General features: G+C 55.7%; 3 protein-coding genes across 5 annotated transcripts; 2 read left to right on the top strand and 1 right to left on the bottom strand.

Annotated features, from left to right (window-relative positions):
• The first annotated feature begins 4,569 nt into the window (after positions 1-4,569).
• On the top strand, positions 4,570-6,910 carry CYC1 (cytochrome c1). Its single transcript, XM_020883908.2, has 7 exons — positions 4,570-4,737; positions 5,289-5,485; positions 5,567-5,693; positions 5,779-5,936; positions 6,022-6,182; positions 6,404-6,504; positions 6,606-6,910. The coding sequence occupies exons 1-7, from the start codon at positions 4,609-4,611 to the stop codon at positions 6,708-6,710; spliced, it is 978 nt and encodes a 325-aa protein (XP_020739567.1). The 5' UTR covers positions 4,570-4,608; the 3' UTR covers positions 6,711-6,910.
• A 1,230-nt stretch (positions 6,911-8,140) lies between these two features.
• SHARPIN (SHANK associated RH domain interactor) lies at positions 8,141-12,114 on the bottom strand. Of its 2 annotated transcripts, XM_020883952.2 has the most exons (9): positions 11,483-12,112; positions 11,020-11,194; positions 9,371-9,508; positions 9,154-9,295; positions 8,979-9,069; positions 8,747-8,900; positions 8,545-8,663; positions 8,333-8,461; positions 8,141-8,262 (listed from the first exon to the last, which is right to left on the bottom strand). In XM_020883952.2, the coding sequence occupies exons 1-9, from the start codon at positions 11,678-11,680 to the stop codon at positions 8,179-8,181; spliced, it is 1,230 nt and encodes a 409-aa protein (XP_020739611.2). In that variant the 5' UTR covers positions 11,681-12,112; the 3' UTR covers positions 8,141-8,178. The 2 variants fall into 2 exon arrangements, with proteins under 2 accessions (XP_020739611.2, XP_020739615.2); XM_020883956.2 differs by lacking the exons at positions 8,333-8,461; positions 8,545-8,663 and having other exon boundaries at positions 11,483-12,114.
• A 172-nt stretch (positions 12,115-12,286) lies between these two features.
• Positions 12,287-15,367, top strand: MAF1 (MAF1 homolog, negative regulator of RNA polymerase III). Of its 2 annotated transcripts, none has more exons than XM_020883978.2 (8): positions 12,287-12,683; positions 13,405-13,527; positions 13,631-13,759; positions 13,835-14,000; positions 14,131-14,252; positions 14,339-14,458; positions 14,619-14,756; positions 14,889-15,367. In XM_020883978.2, exons 2-8 carry the CDS (start codon positions 13,445-13,447, stop codon positions 14,908-14,910), a joined length of 780 nt encoding a protein of 259 aa, XP_020739637.1. In that variant the 5' UTR covers positions 12,287-12,683; positions 13,405-13,444; the 3' UTR covers positions 14,911-15,367. The 2 variants fall into 2 exon arrangements, with proteins under 2 accessions (XP_020739637.1, XP_020739647.1); XM_020883988.2 differs by lacking the exon at positions 12,287-12,683 and adding an exon at positions 12,847-13,003.
• Positions 15,368-15,401: the final 34 nt, after the last annotated feature.

Below are 15,401 nucleotides of genomic sequence, written 5' to 3'. Positions count from 1 at the left end.
TTTGTTCTGTCCATTACTGGGAGTAGGGTACTGAAGTCTCCAACTGTTATGGTAAATGTTATGTTTCTCCCTTCAATTCTGTACAGTTTTGCTTCATGTATTTTGGGGCTCTGTTAGTCTAATATATCTTTATAACTGTCATCTTGATGAACTGATCTTTCTTTTTCCATTATAAAATGTCCTTCTTTAATGCTAGTATCAACATCTGTCTTAAAGTTTATACTGTCTGATATTAGTATAGCCCCTCTAACTATCTTTTGGTTACTGTTGGTGTGGTGTATATTTTTTTCCAAATTTTTACTATTTGTGTCTTTGAATATAAAATGTGTTTCTTATAGGCATTGTATAGTTGGATCATGACTTTAAAAAAATCCATTATTCTAAGCTCTGCCCTTTAACTGGTAACTTAAATCAATTTACATTTAATGTAATTAATGATATAGTACAATTTATTCTGCTGTCTTGATATTTGGGCTTCTCTCATAGCTCAGTCGGTAAAGAATCTGCCTGTAAAGCAGGAGACCCAGGTTCGATTCCTGGTCTGGAAGATCCCCTGGAGAAAGAAATGGCAACCCACTCCAGTAATCTTGCCTGGAGAATCCCATGGACAGAGGAGCCTGGCAGGCTACAATCCATGGGGTTGCAAGAGTCAGACATGACTTAGCGATTAAACCATCACCATCTTGATATTTGTTCTCTATGTGTCTTATGTCTTTCTCCCCCTCAATTTCTTCATTATTGTCTTTGTGTGTGTGTGTTAGATATTTTACAGTGTACCATTTTAATTCCTTTGTTATTTCTTTGACTATATTTTTTGAGTTATTTTCTTAGTGGTTGCCTTTGGGATCACAATTGACATCTTAATTTGTAACAGTCTGATTCAGATTAACATTAAATTGTGTTTAAAAATGTTTCTCCTATATAACTGTTTCCCCCTTCTTTATTTATTCCCATAGATTCCATCTCATATAGTATGTCTGTCTACATAGGGGTTTTTTTTTGGCCACACTCTGCTGTTTGTGGGATCTTAGTTCCCTGGCCAGGGATTGAACCTAGGCCCTTGGCAGTGAAAGCAGAGAGTCCTAACCGCTGGACTACCAGGGAATTCCTTATACTCATAGATTTGTAATTATTGCTTTATACAGCAGTTTTTAAATCAGATAGAAAAAAAAAGTTACAAAAAGCATCTGTACTTGTCTATATAGTTGCCGGTGCCGGTGCTTTTATTTTCTCACGTGGTTTTGAATTATCATCTAGTGTTTTTTCATTTCAGCCTAAGGACTCCATTGAGTATTTCTTGGAGGGCAGGGTGTTTGTGACAAACTCTCAGTTTATCTGGAAATGTCTTAATTGCCTCCTTTTTTTTTTTTAGAGATGCTTTTGCCAGATATAGAATTCTTTGTTGGCAGATTTACCTGGTTTATTCTTTCAGCACTTGAACCAAGTCATACCAACACCTTCTGGCCTCCATGGTTTCTGGTATGAAATTTTCTGTTACTTTTACTGAGGACCACTTGTATGTGATGAGTCACTTCTCTCTTGCTGTTTTTTTTTTTTTCAAGGTTTTTTGTTTTTTGGGTTTTTTTTTTTTTTTTTTTTTGCTTTTTAACAATTTATGATGTGTACAGGTGTGGATCCCTTTTACTTCATCCTGCTTGGGATTCTTTAACTTCCTATATGTGTAGAATACATACACGTTTGTTTGTTTCAGTTAAATTTGGAAAGTTTTCAGTCACAATTTCTTTAAATATTCTTTTTGTCCGTTTCTTTCTTTCTCCTTCACTCCTGAGAATTATGTATAGATTGGTATGTTTAGTGATGTCCCACGGGTCACTGAGTGTTAATTTTTATCCCTTTTTTTGTTTGTTTGTTCTGCAGACCAGACAATGTCAATTGACCTAACTTCAAGTTTGCTAATTCTCTCATCTACTTACTCAAACCTGCAGTAGAGCTCTTCAGTAAAATGTTCCATTTCCATTGTTGTACATTTCAACTCCATAATTTCTATTTGGATTCTCTTTGTAATTTATTTTTATTGACATTCTCTATTTCATGAGACATTATTATACTTTCCTCTAGTTTTTTAGATATTATGGCTCATTGAACCTACTTTTTAATTTAATTTTTTATTAAAAAATTTTTAGGAGTATAGTTTATTTACAATGTTGTGTGTTAGTTTCTCCTATACAGCAAAATGAAACAGTTATACATACACATACATCCCCTCTTTCAGATTCTTTTCCCATGTGATTCATTACAGAGTATTGAGTAGAGTTACCTGTACTATACAGAAAGTCCTCATTAGTTATCTATTTTATATATAGTAGTATGTATATATCATATTTAGCATCCCCCTTCTTTTAATATATTTAGATACGTTTCCCCAGGAATAGTTCCTATTGATTGGTTCTTTTTATTCCCACTTATAGGCCAGACCCTCTCCTTTTTTTAGATGTCACATAATTTTTTGTTGAAAACTAGACATTTTAAATGATTTGTTGTTGTGGTTGTTCAGTCACTCAGTCGTGTCCAACTCTTTGAGATCCCATGGACTGCAGCATGCCAGGCTTCCCTGTCTTTCACTATCTCCTGGAGTTTGCTCAAACTCATGTCCACTGAGTTGGTGATGCCATCCAACCGTCTCATCCTCTGTCGTCCCCTTCTCCTGCCCTCAATCTTTCCCAGCATCAGGGTCTTTTCCAATGAGTTGGCTCTTCGCATCAGGTGGCCAAAGTACTGGAGCTTCAGCTTCAGCATCAGTCCTTCCAGTGAATATTTGGGGTTGATTTCCTTTAGGACTGACTGGTTTTAATGATACAAAGTGGAAATTCTGGACATTAGATTCCACGTTTTGTTACTGTTGCTGCTGTGGTAGTTGCATTTGTATAGTGACTTTTCTCAACTAATTCTGTCAAGTAAGTCTACTATTTGTCATGGGTAGCCAGCGAAGTCTCTACCTGATTAGCTCAGTGGTCAGATAAATGAGTGGACAGAAATTTCCTTAAGTGTCTGGAACCAATAATTGTTCAGTTGCTCAGTCATGTCTGACTCTTTTCGACCCCATGGACTGCAGCATACCAGGCTTCCCTGTCCTTCACTGTCTCCTGGAGTTTGCTCAAACTCATGTCCATTGAATCAGTGATGCCATCCAACCATCTCATCCTCTGTTGCCCCCTTCTCCTCCTGCCTTCAATCTTTTGAAGCATCAGGGTCTTTGCCAATTAGTTGACTGTTCACATCAGGTGGCCAAAGTACTAGTGCTTCAGCTTCAGCATCAGTCCTTCTAATGAACATTCAGAACTGATTTCCTTTAGGATTGACTGGTTTAATCTACCTGCTGTCCAAGGGACTCTCAGGAGTCTTCTCCAGTACCACAGTTCGAAAGCATCAATTCTTCCGGTGCTCAGTCTTCTTTATGGTTCCATTCTCACATCCATACATGACTACTGGAAAAACCATAGCTTTTACTAGAGACACCTTTGCTGGCAAAGTGATGTCTCTGCTTTTCAATACGCTGTCCAGGTTTGTCATAGCTTTTATTTCAAGGAGCAAGTGTCTTTTAATTTCATAACCAATAAATCTCCATCTTTTCTAAGTGGCTCTGGGTGCATATGGGACATGCTTCGGAATTCAACTAGGCAGTTTACAACTCTGCTTTAGGCTTCAGCTGTGCACATAGCCTCAAGGTTAGCCAGAAGTGAGCACTTCGGGCTTTTTCTGGTCTTTCATGAGTATATACACAGTCCTACTCATGTTCGGGATCTTCTGTATTCTGGAAATAACGTGCTGTGCTGAGTCGCTCAGTCGTGTCCGATTCTTTGCAACCCCCATAGAATGTGTAGCCCGCCAGGCTCCTCTGTCCATGGGGATTCTCCAGGCGAGGCTACTGGAGTGGGTTGCCATGTCCTTCTCCAGGGTGTTTTCTCAACCCAGTGATGAAACCCAGGTCTCCTGCATTGCAGGCAGATTCTTCACTGTCTGAGCGCCCTGTGGACATTGTATTCCCCTTTCTTCCTTTCAACCTTTTTGGTTAGTCTATTGCACCAGTTGTTCTCCATTGCCTTGGGGAAATTACAACTTTGAAATTACAACACTTGCCAGAATTGTCTTCAACAAACAGTCTCGGGGGTTAGGCTAACAGCCCTGGACAAGCTGTGTAGGCTTGGCAAGTGGGGTCTTCCAGGGGGTCATCAGACTGGTTAAATAATGGCAAATTCTTTGCAATGAAGGTGTTCTTCCACCGCTCCAGGTCGGGAAATATTGTTGGACGAAAGCATGCAATAAAGCGCTGGGTTCCAGATTGGGGGCGTCTAGGCATAGGCGCGCGGCACAACTGATCTTCGGAGAGACCAGCGGCAGGACTAGGGTAATCAAGTAGTCGGGCGTTGTCACGGCAACAGAGAGACGCAACTTGGATTTGAACAACCGCTGGTTTCCACGACGACTGGAGTAGCAAGGCGATGCGGTGCGCCGCCCTGAAGTAAGGAACCCGCCCCCGCCTTCGCCCTCGCCCCGCCCCCTCACACGCCTCCCGGCTATCGCGAGGTTCAATATCCTTTGCCGCCGCAGAGGCCGACGGGAGCGGTGGCCGCGCTGAAGAGGGCCAAGATGGCGGCGGCGGCGGCTACGCTTCGCGGGGCGATGGTGGGCCCGCGGGGCGCGGGGCTGCCGGGAGCGCGGGCCCGAGGTCTGCTCTGTGGCGCGCGGCCCGGGCAGCTCCCACTGCGGACACCCCAGGTGAGCTCTGACCCTGAACCTGGCCGCCGAGCGGCCCCGCATCCCGCTGAAGGTCACCGCGGGGAGGCTCCCGGCGCGGGCTTGGCAGCGCGGGAGCGTCCTCCGCACCCAGGTCCCCGCCCCGGCCGGACCCCCGCCGCCTGCGGACCTTGGGCGCCTGGGAGCAGGGCTGGCCTCTACCCCTCCGAGCAGCACAAGCGCCTGGTGCCGAGCGTGGGGGGCTGCGGGGCTGGGGGCTTCCCCGGGGGTCGCGCCGAGGCTCGCTCTGGCCCCGGCCTCTCGGACTGGGCCCGCGTCCTGAAGTGACCTCAGCCTGACCTCGGCAGCTGCTTGTGACCTTGGCCTGTCCCCGCACCCTTGCTCACTTCGGCCTGATTCCAGGCCCAGGATCCAAGAGCACGCCTCACATCCCCTCCTCAGGACGGAGCGGGTCGAGGGGTCCGCGGCGGGGAGGGCAGTGGCGCGAGGTGGCCGGAGCTGGGTGCATGAGAGTCAGATCCCCAGGTAGGGCTGGGTGGTGTTCTGAAAAGCGCTGAGCGGGATTCTTGCAGGCAGTGTCCTTGTCATCGAAGTCTGGCCTGTCCCGGGGCCGGAAAGTGATTCTGTCAGCGCTGGGCATGCTGGCGGCAGGGGGTGCAGGGCTGGCAGTGGCTCTGCATTCTGCCGTGAATGCTAGTGACCTGGAGCTGCACCCTCCCAGCTATCCGTGGTCCCACCGTGGCCTCCTCTCCTCCCTGGATCACACCAGGTGTGTGGCTGGCTGAGGGAGTTTATGGGTGGACCGGGTGGGTGGAATCCTTGGCGCCTCTGACCCTTTCTCTCTCTCCAGCATCCGGAGGGGTTTCCAGGTGTACAAGCAGGTGTGCTCCTCCTGCCACAGCATGGACTACGTGGCCTACCGCCACCTGGTGGGCGTGTGCTACACAGAGGATGAAGCCAAGGCACTGGCTGAGGAGGTGGGCACCCAGCATGCAGAGGACCCAAGGATTGGGGTTCCTGCTGTGCTGGACAGCAGGGTTGTGATGGGGCTCTCGGTGGCAGGTGGAGGTTCAGGACGGCCCCAATGAGGATGGGGAGATGTTTATGCGCCCAGGGAAGCTGTCTGACTACTTCCCCAAACCATATCCCAACCCTGAGGCTGCACGGGCAGCCAACAATGGAGCACTGCCCCCTGACCTCAGCTACATTGTGCGAGCTAGGTAAGAGGATGCCTGCAGGGTGGTGTGGGGAGTAGGGAAGGCCCACCTCGCGCCAGAGGCTGAGGATACCCCGATCTGGTCCCAGGCACGGTGGTGAGGACTACGTCTTTTCCTTGCTCACGGGCTACTGTGAGCCACCCACTGGGGTGTCGCTGCGAGAAGGCCTCTACTTCAACCCTTATTTTGCTGGCCAGGCCATTGGCATGGCCCCTCCAATCTACAATGAGGTCTTGGAGTTTGATGATGGTGAGAGGCCCCCACCCTGGGGATGGGCAGGCTGGGTCCTGTTTTCTTGCCCCAAGAGGTCCTGCACCTTCCTTGGTTTGGGGCACTATATATATGGGAGGAGACTCATGGGTCATCTTCAGGCCATCTATGTACTAGAAGTGGGGGTTGGGTCTCATCCCTTTGAAGTTTTGGGCAGGGACCCCCTCGGATAGCCCTTAGACCACTTGTCGTTGACCCAGGTACCCCAGCTACCATGTCCCAGGTAGCCAAGGACGTGTGTACTTTCCTGCGCTGGGCAGCTGAACCAGAACACGACCATCGCAAACGCATGGGGCTCAAGGTGAAGGGGCTGGGCCAAGGGGCGCGGTGGGCCTGGGGACAGGCTGGGAGCTGAGCAGGGGTCCTCTCTGCCTCCCTCCTCTGAGCCTGCCTCATCCCCAGATGCTGCTGATGATGGGCTTGCTTCTGCCCCTGGTCTACGCCATGAAGCGGCATAAGTGGTCAGTCTTGAAGAGCCGAAAGCTGGCCTATCGGCCGCCCAAGTGACCCTACCCAGTGTCTATTTGCTGTCCTGAGCTTCAGAGTCCTCAAGCCTGGGAGCCACACTGGGCCTGTTGAGGTCTCAGGTGGCCCTCCTGGCCCAGCCCCTCTTCCTCTGGGACAAGAGGAGGAGGGGCAGGAGCTGGGGCTCCAGCTCCAGTTTTATTCAGCTCCCACTGTGGAAATAAATTAAGTTTCTCAACACATTTACCTGAACTATTGTGTGATGGGAGTATAGGTTTGCAGGGGACTCTGGGCTTCTCGGATATTGTTAGTGGTAAAGGACCCACCAGATGAGGGTTCAGTCCCTGGGTTGGGGATATTCCCTGGAGAAGGGCATGGCAACCTGCTCCAGTATTGCCTGGAGAATCCCATGGACAGAGGACCCTGGTGGGCTACAGTCCATGGGGCCATAAAATCAGACATAACTGAAGCAACTTAGCATGTGCACGCGCGCGCACACACATACATACACACAATGGGACTGGGACCCTTACCCTGAGAGCTCCTGGGGGTGTCCAGTGTATTATGGTCAGGATTGCCTGGCAGAGACTATTGGCTGACAGTCCAGTCAGCACTGAATATAGGACAGAAAGCAGAGAACTAGAAAATAGCAACATTAATTAGAGTGGTGAGTACTTGGTCACAGGTAAAGGGGGGGGGCCTGCTGCAGTAACTGGAGTGAGTGAAACCACTTGACTTTCATCCTGAGGGTAGCAGGGAGCCCTGGTGCATATCAGCCAGGGATAGGCTGGCCTCAAGTAGGAGCTGCAGGAGTTGATCCTAGGCCTGGGGGTGGCTGGGAGAGGTGGGCAGCTCTCAGCCCTGCCAAGGCAGCAGAGAGGCAGGCAGAGGCCATTGGAAGGAGCTCCTGGTCTCTTGTCTGGGCAGCTGGAGGTGCTTGCTGTAAACAGGATGGTCCCCATCTCTGAGGGGATGACCCCTCCTGGCAGTCCACAGAGCAGCTGGGAGTGGCCAGGTTTACAGAGCCATGGACCTATCAGTGGGCGAAGGGCCAGGGCGGTGCTTCTTGGCAGTGGCCTGTGGCCCTGGCCCAGGGCTTTTTGCTTCAGAGCTTTTCTTGTCCCCAAGCAGGGAGTGTGAGGGGCGGCAGGGTAAGAGCAGCCTACAGGAGAGGCAGCTAGAGTGGGGAGAGTTAGTGCCGAGAGGAGGGCGGGGTGTTTGTCCGAAGGGCCAGCCCAGGGGTCAGCAGACGGGGGGGGGGGGGGGGGGGGGGGGCCTGCCCACCCTTGGCACCTGGGGAATCGGTGCCAGGCCCCTGTGCCTTGGGACTTGCATTCCAAGTGTGCTCTTTGGTAGCCTCCTGGGCTCCACTGGGAAGGCCCCACCCATCCAAGACTGCCAGGGTTCCTCTCAGAGGGCTGTCTGCCCTCCATCCTCCCAGGCTGCAGGAAGGCACAGTGAAAGGGCACATGGCCGGCTCAGAAGTGTCTTTAATGACCTCAGCGAGCAATCAGCAGAGGTTTCCTGAGAGGTTCAGGAGGGGGTCCAGGGACCTTGGGCCTGGAAGGGAAGGGCCATCCTCTCTCCGCGTGACCTGGAAGGAGGGGAAGATGCGTCATTCTGCTTGTTCTGTCCCATCCCCACCCTGCCTCTGCTGCTGGTACCTTTGGGAGCTGCTGGGTGGAGGCTGTGGGAAGGGGGTCCCAAGCACAGGGCCTCTGGGTGCTGCACATCTCACAGCCGGGGCGGCCTGGGGCGTTGATGAAGGTGCACGAAGGGCAGGGCCAGCCGGGCTGGGGAGGTGAGCACACAAGTTGCTGCTCACCCGCTTTTAATGCCCACAGTGCGAAGGCAACCCCGCCCAGTCCCTGCTCACCTGAAGGGGGCTGGGCAGGCTAGAGTTGGCTGGCTGAGGGGTTGGGGGCAGCCCCAATGACTGCGAGAACAGGCGGCCTAGTTCCCCATCCACCTTCTGGGGGCGTTGAGGACTGTGTCCTGCAACAGAGTCGGTGAGACTCGGGACCATGGTGGGCTGCACTCCCTCCACCTTCCTCATCCCGCCCCAATCAAGGACTGACCTGGGGCTTCTCGGGGAGCTGAGAGCAGGTAGAGAAAAGCAGGGTCTCCGTCCCGCCGGACCCCATAGAAAGCAAGGCTGTGTTCAGGGACACACAGGCTCCTCCCGATGACCCAGCGCTGCACGGCTGGTGGGAAGCCGAACTCTGAGAACACCTGGGGCCAGAGTGTCGGAGTGTCACCCAGGCCGCCTCCTGCCACCCCCAACCCGGGTTCCCCAGACCACATGCTCGCCTGCTCCTGGAGGGCCCTGATGGTGCAGTGGGGGTGAACCTGCAGTGAGACATGGGCAGAGGATGCAGCGTCTTCAACTGTGACCTGGAGCCTGGGCCAGAATGGAGGTCACAGGTAAGGACAGGGGACCTGAGAAGCCTGGGGGTCAGGGTGAGAAAGAGGGCCCAGGCCTTACCTGATGGGGCCAGGAGGAAAGCAGGCCTCCTGGAGCTGGACCCTGAGGGCCACACGATGCTGTGCCAGTATGGCTGCTGCTTGGGCTGCTCCCTTCTCATCCCCACCCTCTACAGCCTGGGTCAGGCGCCCTGCCAGCTCTTCTGCAGGGGAAGAGAGAGCCATCACAGCCCCACACTGGCTGCTTCCCCCCAGCCCCTCCAGCCGCCTGCCTTTACCTTTCTCCATCAAGTCTCCAGGGCTCCAAGGAAGATCCACCTTGGGTTGGGGGGCCTTGGGTGTGGGCACTTCAAGGGGACTGGGCAGGGAGACAGGGTGCGTTTCTGGGCCTAGGGCTGGGGGCAAGCTGTCACTGCCTAGGAGGAAAGATGTGGGGTGGGCTGGTGGTCTCTTTGAGATCTGGCCCCCCACGGAGTACACACCCAGGCCTCTGCCCTCTCACCTCAGGCTTCCAGTACCTTTGTCTCCTCCCTCCTCACCTCAGCCCATACCAGGGCCCTGCCTTGGCCACATTTCAAACCAGACCTTGGCCCAGTCTTGGCCCTTGCACACCCCAGAGATCCCTGCCGACTCCACTCAAAGAGTTACACCTGGCTCTTTCTTGGGCTCTGGAGTCCTTCTGGCCTCCTTTGCTGCCCAGTCCCACCTGCAGCCCTCCTCTCCAGGGGCCGGGCCACTTCTCTTGGCCTGTACAAGCCCTCTCAGCCAGCCAGGAGGCTCCCTGGGCCTCATAGCAGAACCAGCAGAAGTTTCTAGGAGTCCTGCAGTCAAGGTGGCCTCCTTTCAGGGAACTCCAACATCTCTCCTGGCTCTGCCATCAGCACAGGGCACTCTGGGCTGCTCCCATTCCAAACAAACCCTCTCCAGCTGGTGCTTGCCTTGAGCGTGCCACCAGCTCCCCTTCTTACCTCCTACTTGACGCCCTGCCCATGTGGTGCAGATGCAGCTCCTTTGCCTCAATATTCTGAGCCGTCTGCCCATTGAGATAAGCAGGGCTCCCGAGCACCCAGCACCAGGTCTGCCTGGAATCCCAAAGGCCTTGAAGGAGTGCTTACTACAGGCACAGAATACACACGTGGTGAACCAACCAACCAATGAATGCATGAGAGAAAAGTGCCTTTCTCCCTCTGCAGATGCTGCTGTCTGGACCTCTCTTCCATCTCACTGTGTGCTTTTTGCTCACCAGCTCAGCTGTAGCATCTGTGAACTCCTTCCCAGATGCACTAGCTGCCTGCCGGACCCTCTTCTTGTTTCTGTCTCCTAGTGACCTTGGTTGACCTTTTCTACCCCCAACTTTTCCTCTTCAGAACCCCAGCTCCTCCAACCTCCTTTCCCTCCTACGTGTTTTAAGAACCTGACCACTTCTTTGCCCTTCCAAACAGGCCCTCTGCAGTGTCTGTTCCTTCCAGCTTCTCAACCATTAACTTTTGCATTCAAACCTCCAAGAAATCCAGCCAATTCCTCTCCTAAGCATCTCTGGAAACATCCTTCCTCCCTCCAGCCCTGTCTGCATCACCCATACAAATGCAAGGGTTCACCAGTCTTCAGAAGCTTGAATCTGAGCCTGTCACTCTTCCACTATCTTCCACGCTTCTGAAAGTCTGTCTTCTCACCCCAGTCCTGAGGGCCTGCGTATGCTGCCCCTCCACACCTGTCTGGCACTGCAGGCTCCAGCCATTCGGTCTCTGTTCCTTTTCTCTACTTCCTCACTCGTGGGAGTGCTCCTAGAACCCCAGTAGTGGGCAAGAGGGGCTCAGCTTTCTCCACTACTCCCCCCATCCAAGCCTGGGGGGTTGAGGCTACTCCTGCCCTCTTGCAGAACAAACACTGGCCCTGGCCTGGTGAATCTTCACTCCAGGGCACTGACCATTCTGTCCTTCCATGGTAGCATCTCGGACTAGGGCTGCCCACCGCTGAGCTTCCTGAGGGTTGGCGAAGTGCAGGCTGAGAGTCCCAGGCCCTCCCGGTGGAGGCTGCAGCTCATGCTGGCGGGGGCCTCGGACTGTGTAGGAGACTGACTCCAAGGGCCACTCCAAACTGACCTGAGGAGAGGGAGAGTCCAGGCTCAGTGCGTTCCCCAGCACATACTGCATGATAATCAAAGGAATACGAGGTAACGTTTGTCGATTACTTACAACGTCCTAAGCCTTTTACTCGTGTTACTTATGAAACCCTCACAGTAATCCTACAAAGGGAAGTGCTAGCATCATCCCCATTTTACAAACAAGGAAACAGAAACAAGGAAAAGATAACGGCACGCGTCTAGCAAACGGAAGAGTGTGGCTTCAGGCTCAGCGGCCAGGACGCGCACCCCCGCCGGCCCCACTCACCGCCCCGGGGCCCGCGCCCAACATCTCCAGCCGGAAGCGCCCTGGTCGCTCGGGGTCCGCACTCAGCTGCAGCCTTCGCAGCTGGGCCTCCACGTCCAGGCCGGCGCCCAGCGGCCTCACCGCGGCATGCACGGCCAGCAGCACTGCGGCCGAACCGGAGTCCGAACCCGCGGCCGAACCGCCCGCCGGCGGCGCCATCTCCGGTCCGGCCCCCGCACTGCCCCCCCGAGCCCGCTTCCGTGGACTTGGGTCGCTGAACGCCTACACCGGCCGGAAACTGTAACCACGAGCCTGGGGTTCCGGGCGCTGCCCGAGCGTCGTAGCCGTCTGCCGCTCCCGCTTCGCCCACGATGGCACCTCGCCCGAAGGTCTCCCGACACAAGCAGGTGAGGCTGGGCTTGCAGGCCTGTACTCCAGGCAGAGCGTCAGAGACGCCAGCACCGGCCACGACTGGAAGGCCCTAAAGACTCGGATTGGGGCTGAGCTCGGCGGTCCTTGTGAACCCAGCATCTGGCTCCCAAGCCGAACGGGGCTCCGTCGCCCCTTCTCGGCCGCAGCCCACCTGCCAACCCTCACCCGGTTGCCGCGCCCCACCCACACCTCAACTAGTCCACTGGCCCTCCAGGGAACTGGGAAGCCACTGGGGGCGGAGCCGCGAAGGCCTCGGCCAATGAGCGCTAGGGTGGGAGGCGGGTTCGCACGGCCGAGAAAATGACTGACAGGAGCCATACCCAGTAGGAGCGGACATCGGGACTGAGCGGCGGATGCCGCCCCCAATGACTGTGCGAGCTCCCGGTTCCACCGGCTGGAGCGGGCCATTCAGACGCGTGGGGCCGGGCCTGGCAGACGCTTGTTGTTGTCCGGCTCCGGGAGGCAGAGGTCGTTTGCTCGCTTGCTCGGGCCCTCTGTGGCGGTCGGCGGACAGGTCGGTCGCGATAGTAGGGCACCGTGCAGGGGCGAGGCTATGTCGCGGTGGCAGCCCGCCGGGGCCGGCAGGGCCGGGAGTAACGGGACGTCGCCTCGGAGCTTCTTCCCCCGGATACAGTGCGGCCCGAGCGGAGGCCGCGGTGCCTCCGCCCGTTCTTGAGGAGCCCGCGCCGTGCGAGGCCCACCCCGCCTTCTCAGCCCATCCACGCCCACCACGCCCATCGACCTGACCCTGCCGAGTCTGCCCCGGCTCGATTGAGCGCGGCGCAAGCAGGTAGGTGTACGCCCTGTGCCCGGCGGCGACCCGGGCTGTGCGGACTACAGTGCCCAGTGGGCTTCGCGCCGGCGCGCATGCGCGCACCCCGGGGCGCACGGCCGCCTGGGACGCGTAGTTCCTGCGCCCGGGTTGGGGTTTTCCCCGGGACCCGGCGGACGCTGGAGCGCCCTAGCGGCCTGTGTGGCCGACACTCCGGGAGCCTCGGGGCCTCTCTCCGCCCTCTCTCATACTTTTGAAGGAAACCGGAGGAGCTCATGGGTTTCCTGTCTCCTTCACTAAAAAGCCGTCTGTAGAACAGGGAAGAGCGCCGCGTCCAGGTGACGGCAGAGCCGAGCCTCAGACGTCCTGGTTCCTTGCCGGGAGCGGGTTTTCACTCTGGCCGGAGGGGAACTGCAGGAGTCACGCCCCTTCGCGGACTCCCAGGGCCCTCCTCGGTGGGATAGAGAGTGTTTAGGGAGAGACTAACCGAGCGTCCCCGGGGTTAGCAGGATCCCCAGTGGGTCCCCCATCCTGGCCGTAGAACTCCTGTGAGGTTCAGGAGGTGTAGCTGAGCTGGGCTTAGACTTGCCGATCTTACCGTCTCACCTGCCAGTGCTGAAGGGCTGGAAGCAGGTTTCAGGAGGGGCCCGAGTTGTTCACAGCAGCGCCTCTTACTGCGAGGAGGGCTGAAAGTGGAACCCCACGGGCCAGATTCCCATGGACTGATCTTGGTCCTCAGGCAGCACTAGCCCCTGGAGCACAGACCCCTCCCCGAGGACATGAAGCTGCTGGAGAACTCCAGCTTCGAGGCCATCAACTCGCAGCTGACCGTGGAGACGGGAGATGCACACATCATTGGCAGGTGAGGTTGTGGCTCTGGGGGCTGGCCTCTTGGAGGCCACTCTGCACTGGTTCTGGTTGAGCTTGGGAGGTGGCATGCTCCACAGTCCTGCCTGCGTCTCTAGGATTGAGAGCTACTCGTGTAAGATGGCAGGTGATGACAAGCACATGTTCAAGCAGTTCTGCCAGGAGGGCCAGCCACATGTGCTGGAGGCACTGTCCCCACCCCAGACCTCGGGCCTCAGCCCCAGCAGGTGAGCAGGGGCAGGGCCTGCCTACGGGGGACTGGCGAGTGGGCCAGCACTGGGCTGACACTTGTCTCTGTGCAGATTGAGTAAGAGCCAAGGTGGCGAGGATGAAGGTCCCCTCAGCGACAAGTGCAGCCGCAAGACCCTCTTCTACCTGATTGCCACACTCAATGAGTCCTTCCGGCCGGACTACGACTTCAGCACAGCCCGCAGCCATGAGTTCAGCCGGGAGCCCAGCCTTAGCTGGGTGAGGGTGGGGTCGGGGAAGGGACCTGCAGGCCCACAGCCATCCCAGGTGTCCTACCTAACTTAGCGTGCTCAGCCCGGTTCATTCCTGCTTCCTGGCTCCTTGTCAGCCCTGACTGTGACCATCCTAGGTGGTGAACGCAGTCAACTGCAGCCTGTTCTCGGCCGTTCGGGAGGACTTCAAGGCCCTGAAGCCGCAACTGTGGAACGCGGTGGATGAGGAGATCTGCCTGGCTGAATGTGACATCTACAGGTGGGCCTACGTCCCTGCACGTGGCAGGGGTCCTGGGTCTCCGTGACACTGGGACTTCACACCATATCTCATCCCCCACTCCCCAGCTACAACCCAGACTTGGATTCAGATCCTTTCGGGGAAGATGGCAGCCTCTGGTCCTTCAACTACTTCTTCTACAACAAGCGGCTGAAACGGATTGTTTTCTTCAGCTGCCGCTCTATCAGGTTGGCTGACAGGTTGTCTCCCTCCCTCCCCTACCTCCCTGTTTGGCCCACACACCTTTTCCCCACCCCATTCCTAACTTTCTCCTTCTTGGACATCCTCCCTGGAGTCAGCAGTAGGCTGAGGGCAAGTGATTTTAAGACTGGTCTTCCCTCCCCTCAGTGGATCCACCTACACTCCCTCGGAGGCAGGCAACGAGCTGGACATGGAGCTCGGGGAGGAAGAAGAGGAGGAGGAAGAGAGTGGAGGTGGAGGCAGCGAGGGTGGGCCCGAGGAGACGGGCGCCGTGGAGGAGGACAGGTGCGGGCCGCCCAGCAGCCTCCCTCCACGGCCCTGGGGCGGGCGGGGTGGGGGCGGGGCGGGGCTGGGCTGCCGATGCCTGGGCTCCTGGGTGTGGGCTCCTCAGCTCACTGCTTGCCACCCTTTGTGCAGGGTCCCGGTGATCTGTATGTGAAGAGGAGAAACAGAGGCCCTAGCTTCACCCAGCTTCGAACAGTGCCTGGACCTGCCCACGTGAGGGCCCAGGTCCCGGCGCTGCCACAGCACCAGCCCACCCCAGGCCATGCCTGCCTAGCCCTTGGCTCTAGCCTGTGGCTGTCCACTCACCCCCACAGGCTGCTACTGCCCACACTATGGCTGGACTAGACAGCACAGGGCCTGGTGGGAAGAGCCACTGCCCTGCTCACACGAACTGACACAGGCAGGGGCAGCTGGACCGCAGAGTTTATTTTTGTATTTTGTGTGGGGTCAGGCCTGGGCCTTCACACTCCAGCCTAAAGGGCCGGAGACCCAGCAAGTGGTCCCAGGGGTCATCTGCCCACTTGTACCCCCCACCTTGCCCATTGGGCAGCGTGCACTGAGTGTCACTTTGCTGCAGCTGGTTTGTTTCCAATAAAAGTTTCTGTGACTTAGTGTGGACCTAGACTCACGAGGTGGGGCGGGGCC

This window comes from Odocoileus virginianus, unplaced genomic scaffold (genome assembly GCF_023699985.2).
Source record: "Odocoileus virginianus isolate 20LAN1187 ecotype Illinois unplaced genomic scaffold, Ovbor_1.2 Unplaced_Contig_23, whole genome shotgun sequence".
NCBI lineage: Eukaryota > Metazoa > Chordata > Mammalia > Artiodactyla > Cervidae > Odocoileus > Odocoileus virginianus.
Note: the sequence above shows the minus strand (reverse complement) of the source record. Positions and strands in the feature narration are given on the sequence as shown.